Source organism: Nomascus leucogenys, chromosome 7b (genome assembly GCF_006542625.1).
Source record: "Nomascus leucogenys isolate Asia chromosome 7b, Asia_NLE_v1, whole genome shotgun sequence".
NCBI lineage: Eukaryota > Metazoa > Chordata > Mammalia > Primates > Hylobatidae > Nomascus > Nomascus leucogenys.
In genome coordinates this window covers 49,921,359-49,944,541 of record NC_044387.1, presented here as the reverse complement: position 1 = coordinate 49,944,541, position 23,183 = coordinate 49,921,359, and the positions used below count along the sequence as shown (strand labels likewise).

Sequence of the window (23,183 nt, the reverse complement as noted above, 5' to 3'; positions counted from 1 at the left end):
CTAGGTGGGAAGACAGGATAGTGTATGTTATAATATTTAAATGGAACCCAAATCCATTAATTGTTTTTTGTTTTTTGTTTTTCAGAGTCTCACTTTGTCTCCCAGGCTGGAGTGCATTGGTGTGATCTCAGCTCCCTGCAACCTCCGCCTCCTGGGTTCAAGTGATTCTCCTGCCTCAGCCTTCTGAAAAGCTGAGATTACAGGCCCCTGCCATCATGCCCAGCTAATTTTTGTATTTTTAGTAGAGATGGGGTATCACCATGTTGGTCAGGTTGGTCTTGAACTCTTGACCTCAGGTGATCCACCCATTTTGGCCTCCCAAAGTGCTGGGATTACAGGCATAAGCCACCACGCCCAGCACAATAATTTTTTAAATATGAAATGTTAAAAGAGTTTTGTCATAGGCAATGGGAAAGATGAAAGTAGATTGGATGCTTTTCAAGGAGAAAACCAACAATGTACTTACAGACTATCTGTGTGTCTTCAATGTTGCAGGGTTCAGAAAGGTCAGTTTTATGGTTCCCGAAGGATGTGCTAAGATGGAGGAAACCAAGAAACCCAAAAACACACATCTCTGCGACTCAAAACATAAATCAAAGTAAAATGGAAAAAATCTTTCAATAAATCATTCACAACAAATATCACTCTGGTCCACACAGAAATGCCTGTTACCAAACTTTCCCTTTCCCCTGCTGGGTCATATCCCCATGGGTCACCTGTGTGCAGAGTGGACTCTGTGGTCCCCATTTCTCAGGCTGAGAACCAGAGTCTGGGAAGGACAAGTCGCCTGCTCGTGAGTGGGAGGGTAAGATTGAGAGCAGTGGACTCAGGATCAGGAATGCAGCTCTGGTTGGTGCTCTGTGCTCCCTCCACAGGGTCCCTCCCACATGTGCCCATGTGGATGTGGGTGCACTGCCTGGGGTGGCTGATGTCTCCAGGGATTTGATGCTGCAGATGCTTCAGCACCAAGGGTGGTGGTGGGGATGGGATAAGGCTGCACCTGAGGAGAGGAGGGACTAGTGATGCCCAGTAGTGTTTTCCACGGGGTGGGGAGAGCCATTTCCTGAGAAGAGAGAGAACCTGGCGATGGGTGCCAGGAAGAGGACACTTTGAGGTGTGCCCAGGCCTGGAGGGTCACAGAGACACAGGCACCGTACAGCAGAGTTTTCTCTCCTGAGCAAATCAGAATAGACAAACAAGGACTTTTATCTCTTCAGCTGAGCCCCGCTGTCCAGGGAAGCAGAAGTCTCTGAGCCCAGCCCAGGTGAGGGTGGGGTGAGGAGAGGAGCTCAGGGTGCAGATTTGCATGGAGGCCCGGCCCTCCTCTGAGGCAGAGGGGATAAGACAGGGCTGGGGGCAGGCCCAGTGCTGGGATCTCAGGAGGCAGCGCTCTCAGGATGTCTCCACCATGGCCTGGGCTCTGCTCCTCCTCACCCTCCTCACTCAGGGCACAGGTGACGCCTCCAGGGAAGGGGCCTCGGGGACCTCTGGGCTGATCCTTGGTCTCCTGCTCCTCAGGCTCACCTGGGCCCAGCACTGACTCACTAGAGTGTGTTTCTCCCTCCTTCCAGGGTCCTGGGCCCAGTCTGCCCTGACTCAGCCTCGCTCAGTGTCTGGGTCTCCTGGACAGTCGGTCACCATCTCCTGCACTGGAACCAGCAGTGACGTTGGTGGTTATAACTATGTCTCCTGGTACCAGCAGCACCCAGGCACAGCCCCCAAACTCATGATTTATGATGTCAGTAAGCGGCCCTCAGGGGTCTCTGATCGTTTCTCTGGCTCCAAGTCTGGCAACACGGCCTCCCTGACCATCTCTGGGCTCCAGGCTGAGGACGAGGCTGATTATTACTGCTGCTCATATGCAAGCGACGACACTTTCCACAGTGGTCCAAGTTCCTGGGGAACTGAGACAAAAACCTGCCCTGGGCTCAGGCTCTCTTTTTGCTCTGAAGATGCTTCCTCACCAGGTGCATGAGGCTTTCTGCAGCACGGTCTTGTCAATTCCCCTCTCTCAGCTCCTCTCCTTTCCCACCATGAAGTCCAACAGGAAACCTGCCCTGTGGTTTCTCATTCAGGACAGGGACAGCTTCCTGATGCTTGTGTGCTGTGGTCCCTGAATGTGCAACTCTTCCTAGCTCTTCAAATGCAGGGACAGTGACAAGGAGCTGCCTGATTGGTGCAGTCACTGCTTTTTTCAGGGGTGTCTTCACCCTAAATGCATCACCATCTCCCACACTATGGGTAGAATTTTAGTAACGACATTCTGATGGTTATCGCCACAACTGTGATCTTAAATAGCAGTGCAGCGAACATCCCTATGCAGCCTCCTTTGAGTTCCTGTGTGAATACGACCATAGGATTCATTTCTGAAAGTGAAATTGCAGGTCAGAAAGACGTGTGTGTGTCATTTTCTTTTTTTTTTTTTTTTTTTTGAGACGGAGTCTCGCTCTGTCACCCAGACTGGAGTGCAGTGGTGCGATCTCGGCTCACTGCAAGCTCCGCCTCCCAGGTTCACGCCATTCTCCTGCCTCAGCCTCTCCATAGCTGGGACTACAGGCGCCCGCCACCACGCCCGGCTAATTTTTTGTGTTTTTAGTAGAGACGGGGTTTCACCGTGGTCTCGATCTCCTGACCTCGTGATCCGCCCGCCTCGGCCTCCCAAAGTGCTGGGATTACAAGCGTGAGCCACCGTGCCCGGCGTGTGTTTGTAATTTTCACCCCTTGTTGTCAGATTCCCCTCCAGAGGGGTTCTACCAATCTACAATGCCAGCCGTAAGTACTTGTTCAGAGTACATTGTTGAAAGTGGAAATTTTTGCCAAGCTATCAGACTCAAAAATGTTACCTTGTTATAGTTTTATTTTTGAGTCTCCCATTCTGCTCAAGGTTAGACCTTTTCACAAATAGTTCAGTACTATTTATTTTTGAGGATTTTGGTAAACTTTTTCTTAAATATCCAGATAAGAAGTATTTTAGTCTTTGCGGCCAGGCAAGGTGGCTCACGCCTGTAATCCCAGCACTTTGGAAGGGTAAGACAGGTGAATTGCTTGAGCCCAGGAGTTTGAGATTAGCCTGGGCCACACAGTGAACCCTCATCTTTATTAAATTAAAGAACATAAAAATAAATTTTAAAAAGAAGTATTTTAGTCTTTGTGGCCCAAGAATCAACTTTGGGGATATTCCACAGGTACTCAGGAAGGAAAAGTGAGCAGATTCAGGACAGGAATGGCAGAGTAGCAGCCAAGGGTACCTGAGCAGCAACGGCCCCGGGAGAGGCCTGGCACCTGCCGGAGGTGACATTGGAGACAGAGAAACATCTAAGCCGTAAGACTCCTAGTTTCTGTGTACTTTCCCCATCCAACAGTTCCTGTGTGGCAGATATCGGCACATACTTACTGCAAGAGGTCATAGGAATAATACAGTCTCCAAGGGCATGGGTGGGAGGGCAGCCAGTTTTAGCCTTGAAGCCCATTTATGCTACCTGCTGCTGTGTGGCTGCGAGTCATTTATTCTCTCAAAAAGCTGTCCTTCCTGAGAGGTTAAGAACCTCTGAGAAAAAAAGAAGTTAAACAAGAACTCATAATAATTCTTCCCTATTAAGTCTACAGGAATAACTTAATCACATTTATAAGTGTATAATACAGAACCTGATGTGCCCCAGGAGTTCACGAGTTGATAGCAATTATTCCTGACAATGCTCATGAAAATTGGACATGAGATGGAAAAAAGGCAGTGCAGTGGGTTTCAGAGAGTTTGGGACAAGAGAGACTTCAATGATTTAAAATGAAGGCCTAGGAGCGGAGGCGAGCATCCCTGGGGCTTTCTCCTGCCAACTCTCACAATGTCTCAGGAACTGTTTCAAGGGGAAGTCAGCCAGAGAGCAAAGGGAGGAGTTTGCAGAATCAAAGATTGCAGCCGGGCGTGGTGGCTCACGCTTGTAATCCCAGCACTTTGGGAGGCCTAGGCGGGCGGATCATGAGGTCAGGAGATCGAGACCACAGTGAAACCCCGTCTCTACTAAAAATACAAAAATTTAGCCGGGCGTGGTGGTGGACGCCTGTAGTCCCAGCTACTCGGAGAGGCTGAGGCAGGAGAACAGTGTGAACCTGGGAGGCGGAGCTTGCAGTGAGCCGAGATCCCGCCACTGCACTCCAGTCTGGGTGACAGGGCGAGACTCCGTCTCAAAAAAAAAAAAAAAAAAAGAATCAAAGATTGCAACTGCATGCATGAAGGGACGTGGAGTCAGGGGATGGGAAGATGCAGCTGAGCTCATTTGATGGGGTGTTTAGGTTTTCTGGGCCTGGAGTCCTAGGCCATCCTGCTATGACTAGAGCCTCACTCCTCAGCTGACAGCCCAGACCAGGAGACTGACCTGTGAGTCTAATTAGCGACCCCATCAGGGGCCCCAGAGGGAGCAGGTGTGGGAGGGAGGGGTCTAAGGTCACAGGATACACTGTTTCCTGTCTGGAGGGTTGGGACAGGATCCTGGAGAGGAAATTCAGACAGTTTAGGAGAAGAAAACATAGGACAGAAAGGTCCGGTCCCAGTGATTGTGATGATAGAGACAAAAGCATCTGCAAGGAGCCCAGCCCTGCAGGAGGTTCCCTGAAAATAGGGGCATCGTTTTATGTTATTTTTTCAGGACTGCCCTAAAGAAGTGGCAGAGCGTGGATGCTCACAGAACAGAAATTTAAGCTCTCACTAAGCTGGAGGTGATGTTAGATCAAGGTGTCGGCAGGGTTGGTTTGTTCTATGGCTGAGGGAGGATCTCTTTCATGCCTCTCTCTGGCTTCTTGTGGTTCGGAGTTATTTGCTGCTGTTCCCTGGCATGTAGGTAAATCACCCCAATCCCTACCTCCATGTTCACGTGGCATTTTCCTCACCTGCATGCCTGTCTCCAAGTTTCCCCTTATTGTAATATCACCAGTCCTGTTTGATTGGGGCCAACCCTACTCCAGTATAACCACACGTTAACTAGTCACAAATGCCAACACCCTATTTCCATACAAGGTCCCATTGTAAAGTCCTGGTGATTGGGACCATCCCATATGAATTTCAGGGGTCACACAATTCAAATTCCCAACAGCGTCTGTCACATGGCTTGAGCTTCTGAACTCTGGGGCTCTGAAGATCGGACTTGCACCACTAAGCTCTCAGGTGGGGCATTAACTGACAGCCCACGAGGACCCCTGGCCCTCTGCAAAAGACTTGATCTCTTGTGCATCCTGAGGGGCAGGTTTTCATGCTATCCTTGTCGTCCTTTTTGTGTTGACACAGGAGACTTCATTCTCTGCTTTTGAATGAACAGACCCAGGATTGACTTTCAAGCTCCCAGTCTGACAAGTCAGTTTCTCTGAGACTCCCTGGGATTCCAGCAGTGAGGCTGATCATTATCGCTCTCCCACACATCCCAAGTGATGAGGAAGTAAGACCCAAAGCCTCCTGAGCTTCCTGACTTGTGACCTGACACCAGGTCTGTTGTCACCTTTCCTGGGATGTGACATCTCTTATGTGCAAAGCTGAAGAAGTGTGGCTTTTGAAAGGTCTCCCTCACCCACCCCATTATCCCAAGCACGTGCCCAAGCTGGGTTCAGAGGAACCAAATCTGGATGACTTTCTACTTATATGAATCATCAGCTGTCAGTATTCCCTGAATGTCCAGCACTCATCCATGCTCTCAGACCATCCCCAGGGTGAGCAAGGCTCTAATGTGAATAAGAATTGCTTTCATGGGCTCCTAGCCAGGCTGAAAATGATGAAGGAACCTCCTTTCTTCAGTGCTTGGAGCTCATTGCAGCTACCTCCCTGACAAGGTCTCCCTGGGACACTAAGCCTCTTTCCTCCAACCATAGTTCCTAGTTACCCTGAGCCCAGCTCTGTGCTGCTGTGGCCTTTGCAGCCTAAGAGCCCACTTGACCCCACTTGTGTTCATGGCCTGACCTGGAGAAAACAGTAGGAGGTTGCCCTGCTCTCTGTCCCCAGGGCCTCTTCCCTTCAGTGGCAGCAGCCAAGCCCTAATGTCCATTCATCTGCGCCTGCCCATCCAGGGCTCCATGCTGCCCACTGGAAATGGCCACAGGTCAAAAACTAATTGCCAATCTTGAGCAGATTGTCCTGACAGTTTCTGCAGAACTGGACATCTCCTCCCAGCACCAGAAGGTCCCAAGCAAGGCAGGTGTAGGAAGGCAAGCAGGAGTGTAACATACCTCACAGAGTTTGGACAAGACAAAGTGGTTTTGCTGTAGTTCTGCTGGGACACGACCTGGTGATGTCTCTCAAAACTCGTTCAGGTGCCTGCGACAGAAAGCCCACAGAACAGGAGAGCAGGATGAAGGCTGTGCTCCCTTTTTACCTGTCCAGCTCCAGGTGGACTCTGACTCAGGGGGCAGCTCCTGTGCTCAGCGGAGTCTCAGCTGGGTATGGTGGGGCATTCGGGGCTCTGGTCCCTGCATGGGCATCCCCGGCCTCCTTGAGGAGACGCTTTCCAGAGGGAAGGGGATTCTCACCTGCCTCAGGCCACAGCTCTCACCACGGGGCTGTCCTTTGATCAGTGGCAGGATCTGCATGGCTGGAGGGACTACTGACCACATGCCCTCTGGAGCTCATGTCTTGTGCAGAGACCATGACCTGGGGACCCTCAAAGAGACCATGTGGCCTAAAGTTAGATTTTCAGTCCAGTGTGATTATCTGGTTCTTTTCACAAGTATCTGGTTCTTTTCACAAGTATCTGGTTCTTTTCATCAACATAAAACGTTGATGAGAAAAAGTGAATAAATAAAGGAAATGCTGAGGATGGCAATTGCTGGTCTACTGTGGGGTTGGGGGATAGCACGGAAAGAGCAGCACCACATGTCAAATGAGACTAGAGACTGTGGTGCATCCAAAATGTGTGTAGTTGCTCAAATGACAAAACTCTTCCAACTGCAATGATTAATAAGTGTCCCAAAGACACAGTACATCATGTACATAAAATTACCAGGATGGGGCCAAGTGACTCGGGGGTATCCAGAGCAGAGATGAAAGAGGAGAAAGACGATGTATCTTCGGTGCACTTGCTGCTGAGTCAGGCGTCCTCAATGATCTCTCAGCAGGGCCCAGCTCAGCTCCAGGCAAGACTCCTGGAAGGTCCACAGTACTGCTCAAGGCAGCCCAGGACAGACCACATGACACAGAGGTTTGAGACAGGGACAATGTTGTCAATCCCGAGGACGGTGACTGTGATCACAGGCCTTGGAGGCCAAGGCTGATTTTCTGACTAAAGAAGCAGATGAAGGAAGCTGGGGACTCACCCCTTCATTTTAAGTGTCTTGTGCTGTCCCCAGAGCTGGCTTGAGGGATATCCCGCCATGAGGAGGCCCAGAGAAGTAAATTTGCATAAACACCAAGGATACATTGCCCCAGTGGGCCTGAGAGGAAATGAGAGAGGCCTGGGAAGCCCAGCTGTGCTGCGGGCTCAAGAGGCAGAGCTCTGGGTGTCTCACCATGGCTTGGACCACACTGCTGCTCCCACTGCTCAATCTCTACACAGGTGCTGCCCCCAAGGCCGTGCCCCAGGCTCAGCCCTCCTAAGCCCCTGAGCTGGTCCTGCCCTGAACCCTGAGCTCAGCCCAGGCATAGCCTTAGGGTGATACCACTGGAATGGGTTTGTTATCTTCAAGCCCCCTCTCTTGTCCTCTCTTGCAGGCTCTGTTGCCTCCTATGAGCTGATACAGCCACCCTCGGTGTCAGTGTCCCCAGGACAGACAGCCAGGATCACCTGCTCTGGAGATGTACTGGGAGAAAATTATGCTGACTGGTACCAGCAGAAGCCAGGCCAGGCCCCTGTGCTGGTGATATATAAAGATAGTGAGCGGCCCCCTGGAATCCCTGAGCGATTCTCTGGGTGCACCTCAGGGAACACGGCCACCCTGACCATCAGCAGGGTCCTGACCGAAGAAGAGGCTGACTATTACTGTTTGTCTGGGGATGAGGACAATCCCACAGCGACACAGGCAGATGGGGAAATGAGACACAAACTCCTTTTTCATCTGTGTCATGTTCTTCCTCCAGCACCAGGAAGACTGTGGACCAAGCCATGAGCAGGTCTGGCCAAGTTCTACTGGATCTGAGACCTCCAGGCCATCCTTTTGTCCATTCGTCCAGGTTGGCTCTGCAGAGGGGGGAGCAGGAGTGGATTTAGGGCTGCTATAATCAGAATTTATGGTGTTTTGGGGCCTCATGAGGCACTTGGGGAAATAAGAACTGGATGGAAGATGAAAGAGATGTAGAGAACCATCACTTGGCCTTAGATTTCCATACGATGGTGATTGGGTCACTCCTTCTTGAAAATATCCTACATCAGTCCCCAAAAATACCCACCTCAGCTCAACACCTGAGGTTCCAGGCTTCCATGGCAGCCTGGGATTTTGAAAAGGAAAAGCCAAGGAGGGGACGCTATGGTGTCTGCCTCAATACCCTTTTCTGAGCTCACCCACCGTCAACTGCTGGGAGCTTATAGGAGCTCAGAGCTGTGCCCTCACTGGGAAGTGCTATTAGTTCCAGAAAACTTCCTTCCTCATATTTAGGCCCAGTTTTGAGAGTTTTGGTTTGATGACTGCCTAAGCCAAGAACCCAAGGCCCTACCTTAATAGAGGATGACACTAAAAGGCCTTCCAGCTCCAGACATCCCAGTATGGATGCCTGAAGCCTCAGTTGCAACCCTATTGTGGGTCGGGGTCTCCATCTGGTGGGCGATGCCTCCCTCACTCGTTCCAGATCCTCTGTGCGTGCACATCTTTATCTCAGAGTCTACTTCCAGGGAACCCAAGCTAAGAGGCCAGCTGTCACCAAAATAAACTACCATAGAGCTGAGGTGGAAACACCAGTGAGAAAATTTCCCAGATTTCCATTGTGAGCATCCAAATGCCCATTTCTATCTGAGTGTTCCTTGTATCCTTATAAAATGAGAATGGAGCCTGACACACCAGGTTCTTGGAGTCCTGAAGCAGAGGTGAAGTCAGATCCTCCTGAAAGGAATCCACTGGAAGGGGAGCAGCCTCACCCCATGCAGGGACCAGAGATGCTCCCACAGGGGCAGCTGTAGCATGGACGCTGCCCACCTCCACCCTGCACATCCTGCACAATCACTCTTTCACCCCTCCTTCAGCTTATCAAAGTTGACACTCATGAAGCCAGCACAGCTCACCCTTGTCAATCAGACTCCTTCAAACCTCCATCAACCACACAATCTCAACGTAAAGAATCTCCCCAACATAATAATAGTAACAGTAGCTATGAAAATGTCTATAAAATATCGCATAAATAGTTTTAGATTATGTGCATGTGTAAATATTATTTTTCACACTTTGGGTTAAATAAAATATATTATTGAAACTAGTTTACCTTTTTAATTTTTATGTCTAATATGGTGACTAGACAGTAGGATTCACATGATACTCACATCATGTTGTGATTGTACAACGCTGGTCTCGTCTTACCCCTTGAGGTGACAGGTGCTTTGGAGTAACTTGATTCAGCAAGCCCCATCTCCACCCGTAGGACATATGTGTGAAGCCAGGGAGAGGCACTGGTGGAAGAGAAATGACAACACAGATGTGGACCAGCTGTTTTTGCAGGTGACTGAGTCCTGGAGCCCTGACCCTGCTCTAACCTAGATGTGTCACATCCATCTCACCAGAGACCACTGCTGGCCTGCCTGAGCTCACAACTGGGGGAATCTGGCAGTTCATGAAACATGGTCGCTTGATGTCCAGTGTTATCCTGCCTCTCTCAGGGCCCAGTAAGACAAAAGGAGCTGTTTTTAGAAAGGGGAGTAATACTCTACTACACATGCCATGGCCTTCTTCCAAAACCCCAGGAGTCTACAGTGGGATTCTCCAGTGGGGTTTGCCATGTGCAGGAGGTTTCAGTTCCCACAGTAGAGTCAGCTGGATTCTCTGGCCCCAACAGCAGGACACTGACAACCCTGCCTGCACCTACTGCAGAGCCTCAATGCTCTGGGCCTGGAAAACAATGGGTGATATTTATGGCTCCTGATATATGGGTTGGAGCCACATCCCCAAGTGTAAAATATGCTACTCCTAGACCTTTATATACCTTGTGTCTCTTTCTTCCTGGGGGGAATTGAAGGGTATAATAACATGTTCTTTAATTTGTAGGAGAGTCTCAGCTACTCCAGACAACTAAACTCCCAATTTCGGCTAATACGGAAGAGGGAACAGTTTATTTCCCACTCTCAAAAGTGCGTGGATCTCACAAAAGCTTCCAGTAGGCCGTGCCCATCATGTACATGTGACTCAACTATGATATCCAGATGGTCTGAACCCTCATGATGATATCATGATAGAGAAAAGAGAGCTAATGATGCTGGGCAGAAAAAGTGTGAATGTGTACTGTTGCCCATTCCACGTGAATGCACACAGATTCTGATCCTATTCTCTGAGGGGAATAGACAAGACTTCAGTATCTGCTTCAATGGTGTAACTGTGCACCTGCAGCCATAGCATTCTGTTCCAGGAGATCCCCATCTGGCACAGATATTGCTAATGCCACCACTGCCTGTCTGGATCTGTGCAAATCCAAATTCATCTTCCAGGATCATTCAACTATTGTAGAGATCAGTCCAGTAAACTGAAAACGAAAACCCCAGAAGTAATCACACGTACTGCGGGAGAGGACAGAGCTGTCTCAGAGGGCACAGTCCTGTTGAAATTCCTCTGCTCCTTGGGAAGAAACAGCCCAGAAAAGGCCCCAGGGGCTGCGTCTCATCGGGTTCCTGGATGAGGCACACCCCCTACTGCACTGAGATTCCGCAGAAGCTGGGGGTGAAGTGCAAACACCGTCTTTGGTTCATCCTTGGGATTTTCTTTTTATCACACACTCATCATTTTGTCTACAATGCCCAAAGTTTCTAAATAGCTGTCTAATAGATACAGAGGATCTGCATGGGCTGATGAAAAAGCTCTGGGGTTGGATAGTGGTGATGTTTGCACAACATTTTTACTGTACTTACTGCTGCTTAGTTACACACTTAGAAATGATTAAAAGGATGAAACATTTTGTAATGTTTATTTTACCATAATAAAAATATTGCATATTCAGGAAGCAAAGTAATACTAGTTTAATTTTGAAATTACACAACTGTTAAAAATGGAAAGAATTGTGTACTAAGCACCATTTTCTCTGTTCTATATGCTACAACTCAACTTTCTCTCTCTCTCTCTCTTTCTCTAATTAATGATGATATCCTGTCTGGTCCAAGGTCACACATTTCCAGTGTTGCAGGAATGTCTGTTGAATCTGCTAATTTGTTGCCAGGAAGAATACTCAAATTTCTCATGCTCATATTTGATTGTCAACTGTCTCCAGCCAGCATTTCTAAACCAGGATCCTTTGACAAGACTTGTGAAGAATTTTGTAAAAGGTAGCCCCCAAGATGTCAATGTTCACTGTTGGCAGCAGGACTGTTTTCACACAGTAGGACTACTGCAAGCCACACCTGTCCCTACACAGTAGCATCTCCCTGGAGGTCAAGAGTGATTTTGTTTGCCATGCTGCCCCAGATCACCTAATTTATTACCTGTGAATTTCACACACTACACATCATGCCTGGCCCCAAATTCTTCACTTGTGGGCAAATGTCCCATCTGACCTGAACTGGTTTACATCCCAGATCCCCTTCAGGCTTCCCAGTGTCCTTTCAGATCCTTACATACCCAAGACCCTTCTCTGCCCGGCACAGACTCAGCTCCCTGCACACGCTTCCATCACTTGTCTCTTTACTCCTTCCTCAAAGGAACCTCACAGACTCTTCTTCAGGGAGGCCTTCTCCAATCACTGAGGCTACAGCAGCCGGCCAGTCAGCTTCTGTCAGAACTTTCAATGATTAGCTGCATAGAGCTTACAATTACACGTTTATTTTTTCTATCATTATCTTTTGATTGATTTATTTCTATTAATCATTGCATTATCAGTCAGAAATGCTTTTTCACTACAAGAACACATGTGGCAGGAACCAGGGAGCATCCAATTTTCTTCCACAAAAATAAGTCTGCATGTGCTTGGTGGTTGTTTTCCAGATGCTCTCCAGTTCCATAGGAAACTCAAGTATTTCTAACTCTCCATTCCCTTTCAATGCAATGTTGACTTTGCTTTCATTGTTGTTGATGTAAGACCTCAGCATGGCTGCTGCAGCTCCAGCTATCACACCCATGTTCAAGAGAAAAAGCAAAGCACAAATCCAGTCAAGTCCTTCCTTCATAAGAGGAAACGTTTCCTGAGAAGAATCTCAGCCATCTGACTCTTACATCCTATGGACCAACGCTGGGCTACATGGTCACTGCTGGCTGGAAGAAACTGGAAATTTGCCTGACTTTCGAGTGAATAGAGGGGATGACACACAGGTAGAAGGTGGTAGGGAGTATCTGCTAGGTCTGTAAACCCAGTCTGCCTACTGCACTGACCCAGCAACAGGCCAGGAAACTCCTCAGAGCAAGGACTGTGTCTTCCTCATGCTGAATTCCTAAAATGCAGTCTTGCCAGGACAGAGAGGGTCAGGGTGAATATTTGTTGGGTGAATGAGCTTCTGTCTCTGCTGTATTGCAGGAGTCACCACCAACCCACATTGGCTCTGTATTTGTATCCAGAACCAGTCAAAGCCACCCCTGAGTCCTGCATCTCTCAGTACCAAGCCCAGTCCCCCTTCAGGACCACCCACCACACAGAGAGACATGCAGGGAGCCTCAGGAGGGCACTGTCACCTCCTCCTCCACATGTGAGTGTTTGTATTTCCATCAGGAATCTGAACACCTCGTGCCCGGCTTTGAGGCAGGAAGGGGCCACAAAGAGAAGAGAAATTTCTTCTCTGAAGTCAACAGTCCATGAATCAAGGAATCAGGGACCTGAACAGCAGATTCTGAAGCTACACCTGAACCCAGGAGGCCCCTGAGCCTCCAGCTGACAGTGTAGAGTGGCCAGCAGGGGGCAGCAGAGAGTAACCTGGCAAAAATCCCTGGAAAGGGGGTGGATCTGGGCATCAGGGAGATGCTGACACATGCCGGGAGGGTCAGTGACCATGACCTGAGACCTGGAGGGAAAGAGGTTCCTCTCTTCTTAGAATATTTGTCACTGACACTGATGTTTAAATTCTTCTGACCTCCTGTCTCTCAGATTTGACTCTTGGAAATGGTGCTTATTTTTCTGATACAGATTCAGGCACTTTGCCTCTTCTGATTGCCCTGGCCCCCATCTCACTGTCACACATGCCATCTCATTCTGTAGTCACACATGTCCCACCTCCCTGTTCTTTTCTCTGGTAGCTCCTGTCCTGCAGACACAGGGGCTTCTCCTTCCCTGGCCACTCCTCCACGTCCACTGTCCCCAGTCTTTCCCAACACTGTCCTGGGGAACCTGCCAAATCACAGCTCTTGATTTCCTTATGAGGCACAAAATACTTGCTCTTTAATCTTTTGTTGACTTAAGTTTTTATCCATTGATATATTTCCCAGCACCTGAAGACAACTTAGTTATAATAAACATTCACTTCCAGGGTCTTGGAGTTTGCAGCCCCCTCTCATTCTCTCACAAAAACATTTCCTTCACCTCCTGATGTGTCCCTGGCCCTGACAGCACCCTGGGAATACTGAGGCACAGCACTTGTGACCTGGCACTAGAACTCCCAGCCAAGACAGAAACTTATCACATGCCACGGATCTTCCAAAACTCTGTGTGCACTTGGCAACCAAGAATTGCATTCTCCTCCAGCACTGAGGGGCTGTGCGCTGGAGTAGTGCCTGCACCTGTCCAAGGCTTCTGCTTTCCCCTGTAGAGTGGGAATGAAGAGGGTCCCTACACTGAGCTCTGGACTGTATCTTCAAAATGGATTTAGGCCTATACCAGACCTCTTATGTTTGACATAAAATATTTATGATCAGGACATTACCAGAGAAGCAGAAAAAAGTTAACCACCTCCGTCCTGAGCCAGGACGGAATGGAGGAGGGGACTGTGGACCCCAGATAATTTCCCCATCACCACTGTGATTCTGGCAACCTCTTGAACAGGGCCAACCACTATCCCATAGGAAGGACTTTATATCCCCTAGAAAATACAGAAAACTCAGCTCTGAGCTTTTCCATGTCCAAGACAGCCCAGGAGCAAAGCTGGGCACAATCTGGTTAAAGATGTGAGCCCAGACTGTGGCACCAGTGGGTGAAGGAGAATCCCATGGGCTGAGGGGGTGGGAAAGCGGGAACCACCCCTTTCCTCTCTGAGTCCCTTGGACTGAGCCCTTCTCTGGAAACCACAGATCTCTTCCAGCAGCAGCCCCTGACTCTGCTGATTTGCATCACAGGCTGCTGTCTTCAGCAAGGGGATAAAAGAGGCCTGGGAGGAACCTGCCCAGCCTGGGCCTCAGGAAGCAGCATTGGCAGTGCCTCAGCCATGGCCTGGATTCTTCTCCTCCTCGGCCTCCTTGCTCACTGCACAGGTGCTCCTCCCACGGTCTCACCAACCTGCCCAGTCCCAGGACTCTGGGTCCAGCGTGTCTTTGAGCTCAGGAGGGCCCTGCCTGTGGTGGGCAGGATGATCATGACCCTGCTGCAGGGTGGGGGGCTGGCGGGGCTGAAATCCCCACACACTCTGCTCAAAGGCTTGTGAGAGCCTGAGGGGCTGCAACTGCCAGGAGAGAGTAGTGGGTTTTCAGTTCAAAGGCTCCATGCAGCAGGAAAGTCCATGGGCCACTGGGACTGGGGCTGATTGCAGAGGATACCCTGAGGGTTCTCAGATTCTCTGGAGCTGGTCAGGCCAGGAGAAGGGGGGGGATTTCATATGAAGGATCTTTCACCTGCAAGCCAACCTCTACTTTTTTTTTCATTTGTATCTTTGCAGGCTCTGCGACCTCCTTTGAGCTGACTCAGCCACCCTCGGTGTCAGTGGCCCCAGGACAGACGGCCAAGATCACCTGTGGGGGAAACAACATTGGAAGTAAAAATGTGTACTGGTACCAGCAGAAGCCAGGCCAGGCCCCTGTGCTGGTCATCTATAGGGATAGCAACCGGCCCTCAGGGATCCCTGAGCGATTCTCTGGCTCCAACTCAGGGAACACGGCCACCCTGACGATCAGCGCGGTCGAGGCCGGGGATGAGGCCGACTATTACTGTCAGGTGTGGGACAGTACTAGTGACCATCCCACAGTGACACAGGCAGATGAGGAAGTGAGACAAAAACATCCTCCCAGCGTCGATCACCCTCTTGCTGCAGCCCCGGGAGGCCTGTTGATAAAGTCATGAGTGCATCTGGTGCAGTACTCCTGTATCTGAGCCTTTCAGGCTGCCCTTCCCTCCAGCCCCCTCCAGGAGTCTCTACAGAGCATACATCAGGCAAACACATGGCCTGGAAGGGCCAGAATCATCTGGTGACTTGGGGTTGTTGTGTGAGTTAGAGAATGAGGGCCTGGGTGGAAAGACAAACATAAGCAACCTCTGTCCACTGTCCTGTCCCTGGATGGTCCTATGGTGGGGACGGGGCCTGTCCTTAGAACAACTGTCTGGATCAAGCCACAGAACTGCTGCCCAGCCCTACTAAGGTCCTGGCCCCCAGGCTGGGTGGCAGCCTGTGATTCCCAACAGAGCAAACCAGAGGAATGGACACTGTGAAGTCTGCCCAGATCCCCTCCTCAATGTGACCCCCCTAGCACTGCTGAGAAGCCCAGCAGCTCAGAGCTGTGCCTTCACTGGGAAATGCTGTTAGTTACAGAAATCTTCCTCAAGTTTATGCCCCTTCTCAGAGAGGTTCAGTTTAATTAACCAAGATCTCAAGTCCCTACCTCAATTTAAGATGCCACTGAATGAAGGGCCTCCCAGCTCCAGAGCTCCCTTTGTGGAAGCCTGAGGCCTCAACAGCAACCCCATTATGAGATTGCTGAGTGTTGCCTCCCTCGGTCCCTTCTAAATCTTCTGTGCATGGAAATCTCCATCTCAGAGCCAGCTTCCAGTGAACCCCATCTGCGATGGCCAACTGCCCCTACATGGGCCATCAGGGACCTGAAGAGGCCATTATGCACTGAAAACTCTGGTTTCTGTCCTAAATTTTCAGAGTACATGTTCAAATGCCCAATCTGATTGTTCCTTGAATTTTTATGGAATGAAAAGGGAGCCTCAACTCAGGTGCTCTGGGTTCTGAGGGATAGTTGGAGTCAGATCTCCCTGCAGGGAAACCCAGGGCAGGCAGAGCATCCTCGCCCCATGCAGGGACCACAGATGCACCCACAGGGTGAGCTGCAGAATGGACACTGCCCACCCCTTCCTTCCACATCTTCTCCAAGCGTCACTCCTTTCTACAATCCCAATCAGATATGTAGATGTGATGAACCAGGTAAAACATAGGTCACTTGTCACATCAAAAGCCACTGCAGGCCACCCTGGTCAACAGAAAACCCATTCACATCCCCATCAACTGCACAGTCCCCAAACCATTGATCTCCAGAAAAATAACAGTAAAAATAGCCATGAAAAACTATGTAATTTAGGTCATAAACAATTTCATGTTGATAACCTGTGAAAAGATAGCATTTTGCTGTATTGACAAGAATAAAATATACTCTTTAGCCATATTTATTTTTATTTTTCTTATCGTTTTATAGTTAATGTGGTGACCAGACACTATGGGTCACAGGAGGATCGTGTCATACCGTTATGGGACAGAGCTGATCAGGACTCTTTCAGGTGACAGTTGCTGTCGAGTAACCTGGTGCAGGAACCCCCATCTCCACCAGAATATGTAAGTGTGAACCCAGGAAGAGGCAATGGAAAAATAGAGAGAATTTGCTTATTTGGAAGACTGCCCTTGAGCGCTGCTCCTGCTCCATCCTAGGTGTGCCACCTTGGTCTCAATGTGGATCATTTCTTGCCCTGACTGAGCATGTACCGGAGGTTTTAGTTCCCATGGTAGAGTCTACTGGATTCTCTGGCCCCAACAGCAGGACACTCACAACCCTGCCTGCGCCTGCTGCAGAGCCTCCCTGCTCTGGGCACAGAAAACAATGGGTGATATCATGACAGGGAAGGGAGAGCTAAGGATGCTCAACAGAAAAAGTGTGAATGTATACTGTTGTCCATCCCACATGAATGCACACTGATTCTGATCCTATTCTCTGAGGGGAATAGACAAGACCTCAGTATCTGCTTCAATGGTGTAACTGTGCACCTGCAGCCATAGCATTCTGTTCCAGGAGATCCCCATCTGGCACAGATATTGCTAATGCCACTATTGCCTGTCTGGGTCTGTGCAAATCCAAATTCATGTTTCCAAATCATTCAACTATTGTAGAGATCAGTCCAGTAAACTGAAAAGGAGGATCCCAGAAGTAATCACAGGTACTGCGGGAGAGGAGAGAGCTGTCCCAGAGGGCACAGTCCTGTTGAAATTCCTCTGCTCCTTGGGAAGAAACAGCCCAGAAAAAGCCCCAGGGGCTGCGTCTCATCTGGGTTCCTGGATGAGGCACACCCCCTACTGCACTGAGATTCCACAGAAGCTGGGGGTGAAGTGCAAACACCATCTTTGGTTCATCCTTGGGATTTTCTTTTTATCACACACTCGTCATTTTGTCCACAATGTCCAAAATTTCTAAATTGCTGTCTAATAGATACAGAGGTTCTGCGTGAGCTGATGACAAAGCTCTGGGGTTGGATAGTGGTGATATTTGCACATTTTTACTGTACTTATTGCTGCTTAATTACACACTTGAAAATGATTAAAAGGATGAAACAGTTTGTTATGTTTATTTTACCATAATAAAAATATTGCATACTCTGGAAGCAAAGTAATACCAGTGTAATTTTGAAACTATACAACTTAAAAATAGAAATAATTGTGTACTAAGCACCATTTTCCCTGTTCTATATGCTACAACTCAACTTTCTCTATCTCTGTCTCTCATTCTTTCTCTAATTAACAATGATCTTGTGACTGGTCCAAAGTCACGCATTTCCAGTGTTTCAGGAATGTCCATTGAATCTGTTAATTTGTTGCCAGGAAATATACTCAAATTTCTCATGCTCGTATTTGATGGGCAGCTGTCTCCAGCCAGCATTTCTAAACCAGATCCTTTGTCAAGGCTTGCAAAGAATTTTATAAACAGTAGTCCCCAAGATGACAGTGTTCACTGTTGGCAGCAGGACTGTTTCCACGCAGTAGGGCTATGCTGGGTGTGCAGTGGAGCCGTGCACACTGTGCCCACGGGGCAGATTCTGTGCTGCTGACTCTGATCCCTGTGCTTGGGAGGACCATGTCCACTGCTGAGTCTACATCCAAATGTGATTCTCAAGAAAAAGGTCATTCATAGCTATTGGACACTGAGTCACATAGAGGAACAGATGGTAGCTGAGGACACCTTATCTCTGATGAGCATAAGGGGATTAGATCTGCTGGTGGAATAGGAAGCTGAAGAAACCTGTGGCTCTAAACATGGAATTTCCAGCCCTCAGTCTCTGCTGTCCATGCCCCTCTCATCTATATGTTCCTGGGAGATGTGGACCACTGGGGTTAGAGGTGAAGGGGATTGGGAAGTTTTCATGTTCTCTGTCACCATCTCCCTTACTTATCTAACACACTCTTCTACACCTACTTTATTTGAGCTTCTGCTCTACAAATGTGCCTGACCTCTAAATTAGAGACTTTTGAAAGTGCAGACGGATGCAGGAACTCGTCCATCTGGAGAACTTTCCACCACATGACGCAGTGAACATGTCTCCGCAAGGCTCCGAATTTCAAGGGATTTTGGGATTTCAAAGAAAACGAAATCTTTGGATGAACCACAATCCAAAAGGGAAGCATCACACATTTCGCTGCTGCTTGGGCCTCAGTGAGGACTGACTCAGCCAGTCTCAGGCTCCTGGAGACCTCCTGGGAGATCTGCATTAAGAAATTCTTTTCAGCACAATCTGGGGCAGGTAAGGGGCCCTTACTCTGATATTCTTCTCCTTGATAATTTTTCTTTCACAGAAGAATTAGGACCTTTGATTCTGGAAAGTTCAAAGCCCACAGACAAAGTCTCCTCAATCTCTCATGACAGCCTGTGCTGTGCATTCCCAAAAGGAAGAGCATCTTCCCTGCATGAAGAGCTAGGAGTAGAGAGGGAGCTTTTCCCAGGGTGAGCAGGGCAGAAGCCACGTTGGTCAGTGGGAAGGAAACATACTCAGCTCACGTCTGATCTGGAATGACTTATCCATACTTGTGCAGGGTCACCCGCATGTGAGCACGATCTATTTGCTCCATGAGTAAATACCTTGTATGACTCTTGGGTACAATCTTACCATAGGAAACATTTCTCTGCCTATTGCTTCAACCAGTGTTTTTCATAATTCACTGTAGGACACCTGCATAAGGTAAGCACGTCAGGTGTGGGATGTATTGAATAGGAAAAGCAGAGGATTCCTGTATCAATGCTCACAGCTTGTATTCATGGCCATAACTCATGGAAATGGAAAAAAAAAGAGAAAAAAATGATATTCTGCTCAAAAAAGCACTGAGACATACTATTGTATTAATATATCTACAACGTATTAATTGAGCTAATGGAACATTAACTTAGATAGATCATTTTTATGCCGGGATTCCTAAACCTTAAACATTGTATTAAAAATTATGTCAGGTTAAAAGGTCATCAAAAGGCCAATGTTTGATTAAACTCTGGAGTCTTTTACTTTGGGCTGCGATCGACCAATGAGTGCAGGGAGCTGGCTGCCCTCCCAGGCCCTGACTGGCTCCATGTCCAGGTAGAGCAGCGCTCCCCACACGCAGCTGGAGGAACTGATGAGGGGAAGCTGTTTGCATCAGGGCCTCAAATATTTGGCTCAGAATTTTCCCATGTCCCCTCCCCAAACCCAGGCTGGTCCCAGGACACTCAGAAGAGCTCATCATTATGGGTCTAGGACTTCCCTGGTCCTGCTCTTCTTTCTTCCTTCCCCAGTAGCCTTAGGATTGTCACTCCCTCTCATAAGCCCTTCCTTTCCCTGTCAAGTGCACTCCCTAAATTCTCTGCTCCTGGGCCAGCCAATCTCTAGAACTTCAGGGAAAGAAGTGCTGGGTCACCCACATGGGGATCCAGAAAGCTGGCTAAGGACGAGGCAGGGTAGGTCCTCACAGGGCTGCGTGGTGGGCATCGGGTAGAGGGGAGTCACGGGGACCCACTCCCCTGAGTGTCTTCAGGGCCAGGTGAACCAGGGAGGAGCTGGAACCTGGTTTGGACCCACACAAACCACACCTGTCCCCACACAGTAGCATCTTCCTGGAGGTCAAGAGTGATTTTGTTTGCTATGCTGCCCCAGATCACCTAATTTCTTACCTGTGAATTTCACACACTACACATCATGCCCATCCCGAAATTCTTCACTTGTGGGCAAATGTCACATCTGACCTGAACTGGTTTACATCCCAGATCCCCTTCAGGCTTCCCACTGTCCTTTCAGATCCTCACACACCCAAGACCTTTCCCTGCAGGGCACAGACACAGCTCCCTGCACACGCTTCCATCACTTGTCTCTTCACTCCTTCCTCAAAGGAACTCCACAGACTCTTCTTCAGGGAGGCCTCCTCCGATCACTGAAGCTACAGCAGCCAGCCAGTCAGCTTCTGTCGCAACTTTCCATGATTATCTGCATACAGCCTACAATTCCAAGTTTATTCTTCCATTTCACTATTTTTGATTGATTTACTTCTATTGATCATTGCGTTATCAGTCAGAAATGCTTTTTCACTACAAGAACATGCGTGGCAGGAACCAGGGAGCATCCAATTTTCTTCCACAAAAATAAGTCTGCATGTGCTTGGTGGTTGTTTTCCAGATGCTCTCCAGTTCCATAGGAAGCTCAAGTATTTCTAACTCTCCATTCCCTTTCAATGCGATGTTGACTTTGCTTTCATTGTTGTTGATGTAAGACCTCAGCATGGCTGCTGCAGCTCCAGCTATCACACCCATGTTCAAGAGAAAAAGCAAAGCACAAATCCAAATTAGTCCTTCCTTCATAAGAGGAAAGGTTCCCTGACAGCAACCTCAGCCATCTGACTCTTACATCCCATGGATCAGTGGTAGGCTACATGGTCACTCCTGGCTGGGAGACACTGGAAATTTGCCTGGCTTTCAATTGAATATAGGGGATGACACCTGGGTAGAAAGTGGTAGGGAGTATCTGCTGGGTCTGTAAACCCAGTCTGCCTACTGCACTGACCCAGCAACAGGACAGGAAACTCCTCAGAGCAAGGACTGTGTCTTCCTCATGCTGAATTCCTAAAATGCAGTCTTGCCAGGACAGAGAGGGTCGGGGTGAATATTTGTTGGGTGAATGAGCTTCTGTCTCTGTTGTATTGCAGGAGTCACCACCAATGCACATTGGCCCTGTATTTGTATCCAGAACCAGTCAAAGCCACCCCTGAGTCCTGCGTCCCTCAGTACCAAGCTCCAGTCCCCCTTCAGGACCACCCCCCACCCAGTGACACGTGCGGGGAGCCTCAGGAGAGCTCTGTCACCTCTTCCTTCACGTGGGAGTGTTTGTATTTCCATCAGAAATCTGAGTGCTTTGTGCCAGGTCCTGAGGCAGGAATGGGGCACACAGAGGACAGGAATTTCTTCCCTGAAGTCAGAAGTCCATGAATCAATAAATCACGGACCTGAGCAGCAGATTCTGAAGCTACGCCTGGACCCAGGAGGCCCCTTAGCCTCCAGCTGACAGTGTGGAGAGGCCACGAGGGGGCAGCAGAGAGTAACCTGGCAGAAACACCTGGGGATGGGGTGGGCCTGGTCATCAGGGAGATGCTGACATGCAGGGAGGGTCCGTGACCATGACCTGAGACCTGGAGGAAGGGAGTTTCTTCTTTTCTTAAACTGTTTGTCCTTGACACTGATGTCTAAAATCTGAATTCCTGGTTCTCAGATCTGACTCTTGGAGAAGGTGCCTATTTTTCTGACACAGATTCAGGCACCTTGCCCCTTCCCATGGCCCCAGCCCCCGTCACACTGTCACACATGCCATCCCATTCTGTAGTCACACATATCCCACCTCCATGCCCTTTGCTCTGGGACCTCCTATTCTACAGACACAGGGGCTGGCCACTCCTCCATGTCCACTGTCCCCAGTCTTTCCCGACAGTCCTGGCGAACCTCTAAAATTACAGCTCTTGATTTCCTTATGAGGCACAAAATACTTGCTCATTAACCTTTCATTGATTTCAGTTTTTATCCATTGATACATCTTCCCAGCAACTGAAGACAACTTAGTTGTAATAAACATTCACTTCCAGGGTCTTGGAGTTTGCAGCCCCCTCTCATTTTCTCATGAAGCAAACATTTCCTTCACCTCCTGATCTGTCTCTGGTCCTGACAGGACCTTGGGGATACTGAGGCACAGCACCTATGACCCGGCACTAGAACTCACAGTCAAGATAGAAACTTAACTGCATCCCATGGATCTTCCAACACTCCGTGTGCACTTGGCAATGAAGGAATTTCATTCTCCTCTAGCACTGAGGGGCTGTGCCCTGAGGTGGGGCTTGTACCTGTCAAAGGCTTCTGCTGGCCCCTGTAGAGTGGGAATGAAGAGGGTCCCTGCATTGAGCTCTGGAATGTGTCTTCAAAATGGGAGGCCTATACCAGACATCTCATGTCTGACATAAAATATTTACGACCAGGACATTTCTAGAGACACAGACAAAAGCTAACCACCTCCCTCCTGAGCCAGGATGGAAGAGAGGAGGGGACTGTGGACTTGATATAATTCCCCCATCACCACTGTGACTCTGGCAACCTCTTGAACAGGGCCAAAAACTATCCCATAAGAAGGACTTTGTACCCCCTAGAAAACGAAGAGAAAATCAGCTCTGAGCTTTTCCATGACCAACCCAGCCAAGCAGCAAGGATGGGCACAATCTGGGTAAAGATGTGAGCCCAGACCATGAGACCAGTGGGTGAAGGAAAATCGCATGGGCTGAGGGGGTGTGTAAGCAGGGGCTACCCCTCCTCTCTCTGTGTCCCTTGGACTGACCTCTTTTCTGGAAACCGCAAAGCTCCTCCAGCAGCAGCCCCTGACTCTGCTGATTTGCATCATGGGCTGTTCTCTTCAGCAAAGGTATAAGAGAGGCCTGGGAGGAACCTGCCCAGCCTGGGCCTCAGGAAGCAGGACTGGCGGTGCCTCAGCC

The 23,183-nt window shown here is 49.1% G+C and overlaps 3 gene segments (V, D, J or C); all 3 read left to right on the top strand.

The window, feature by feature from the left end:
- The first annotated feature begins 1,385 nt into the window (after positions 1-1,385).
- Positions 1,386-1,975, top strand: LOC101178071. The segment is given in 2 exon segments: positions 1,386-1,454; positions 1,572-1,975. Coding segments are annotated over 2 exon segments (450 nt in total).
- Positions 1,976-7,480: 5,505 nt separating this feature from the next.
- LOC115835853 lies at positions 7,481-8,076 on the top strand. The segment is given in 2 exon segments: positions 7,481-7,526; positions 7,682-8,076. Coding segments are annotated over 2 exon segments (441 nt in total).
- A 6,327-nt stretch (positions 8,077-14,403) lies between these two features.
- On the top strand, positions 14,404-15,283 carry LOC115835852. The segment is given in 2 exon segments: positions 14,404-14,481; positions 14,883-15,283. Coding segments are annotated over 2 exon segments (447 nt in total).
- The last annotated feature ends 7,900 nt before the right edge of the window (positions 15,284-23,183 follow it).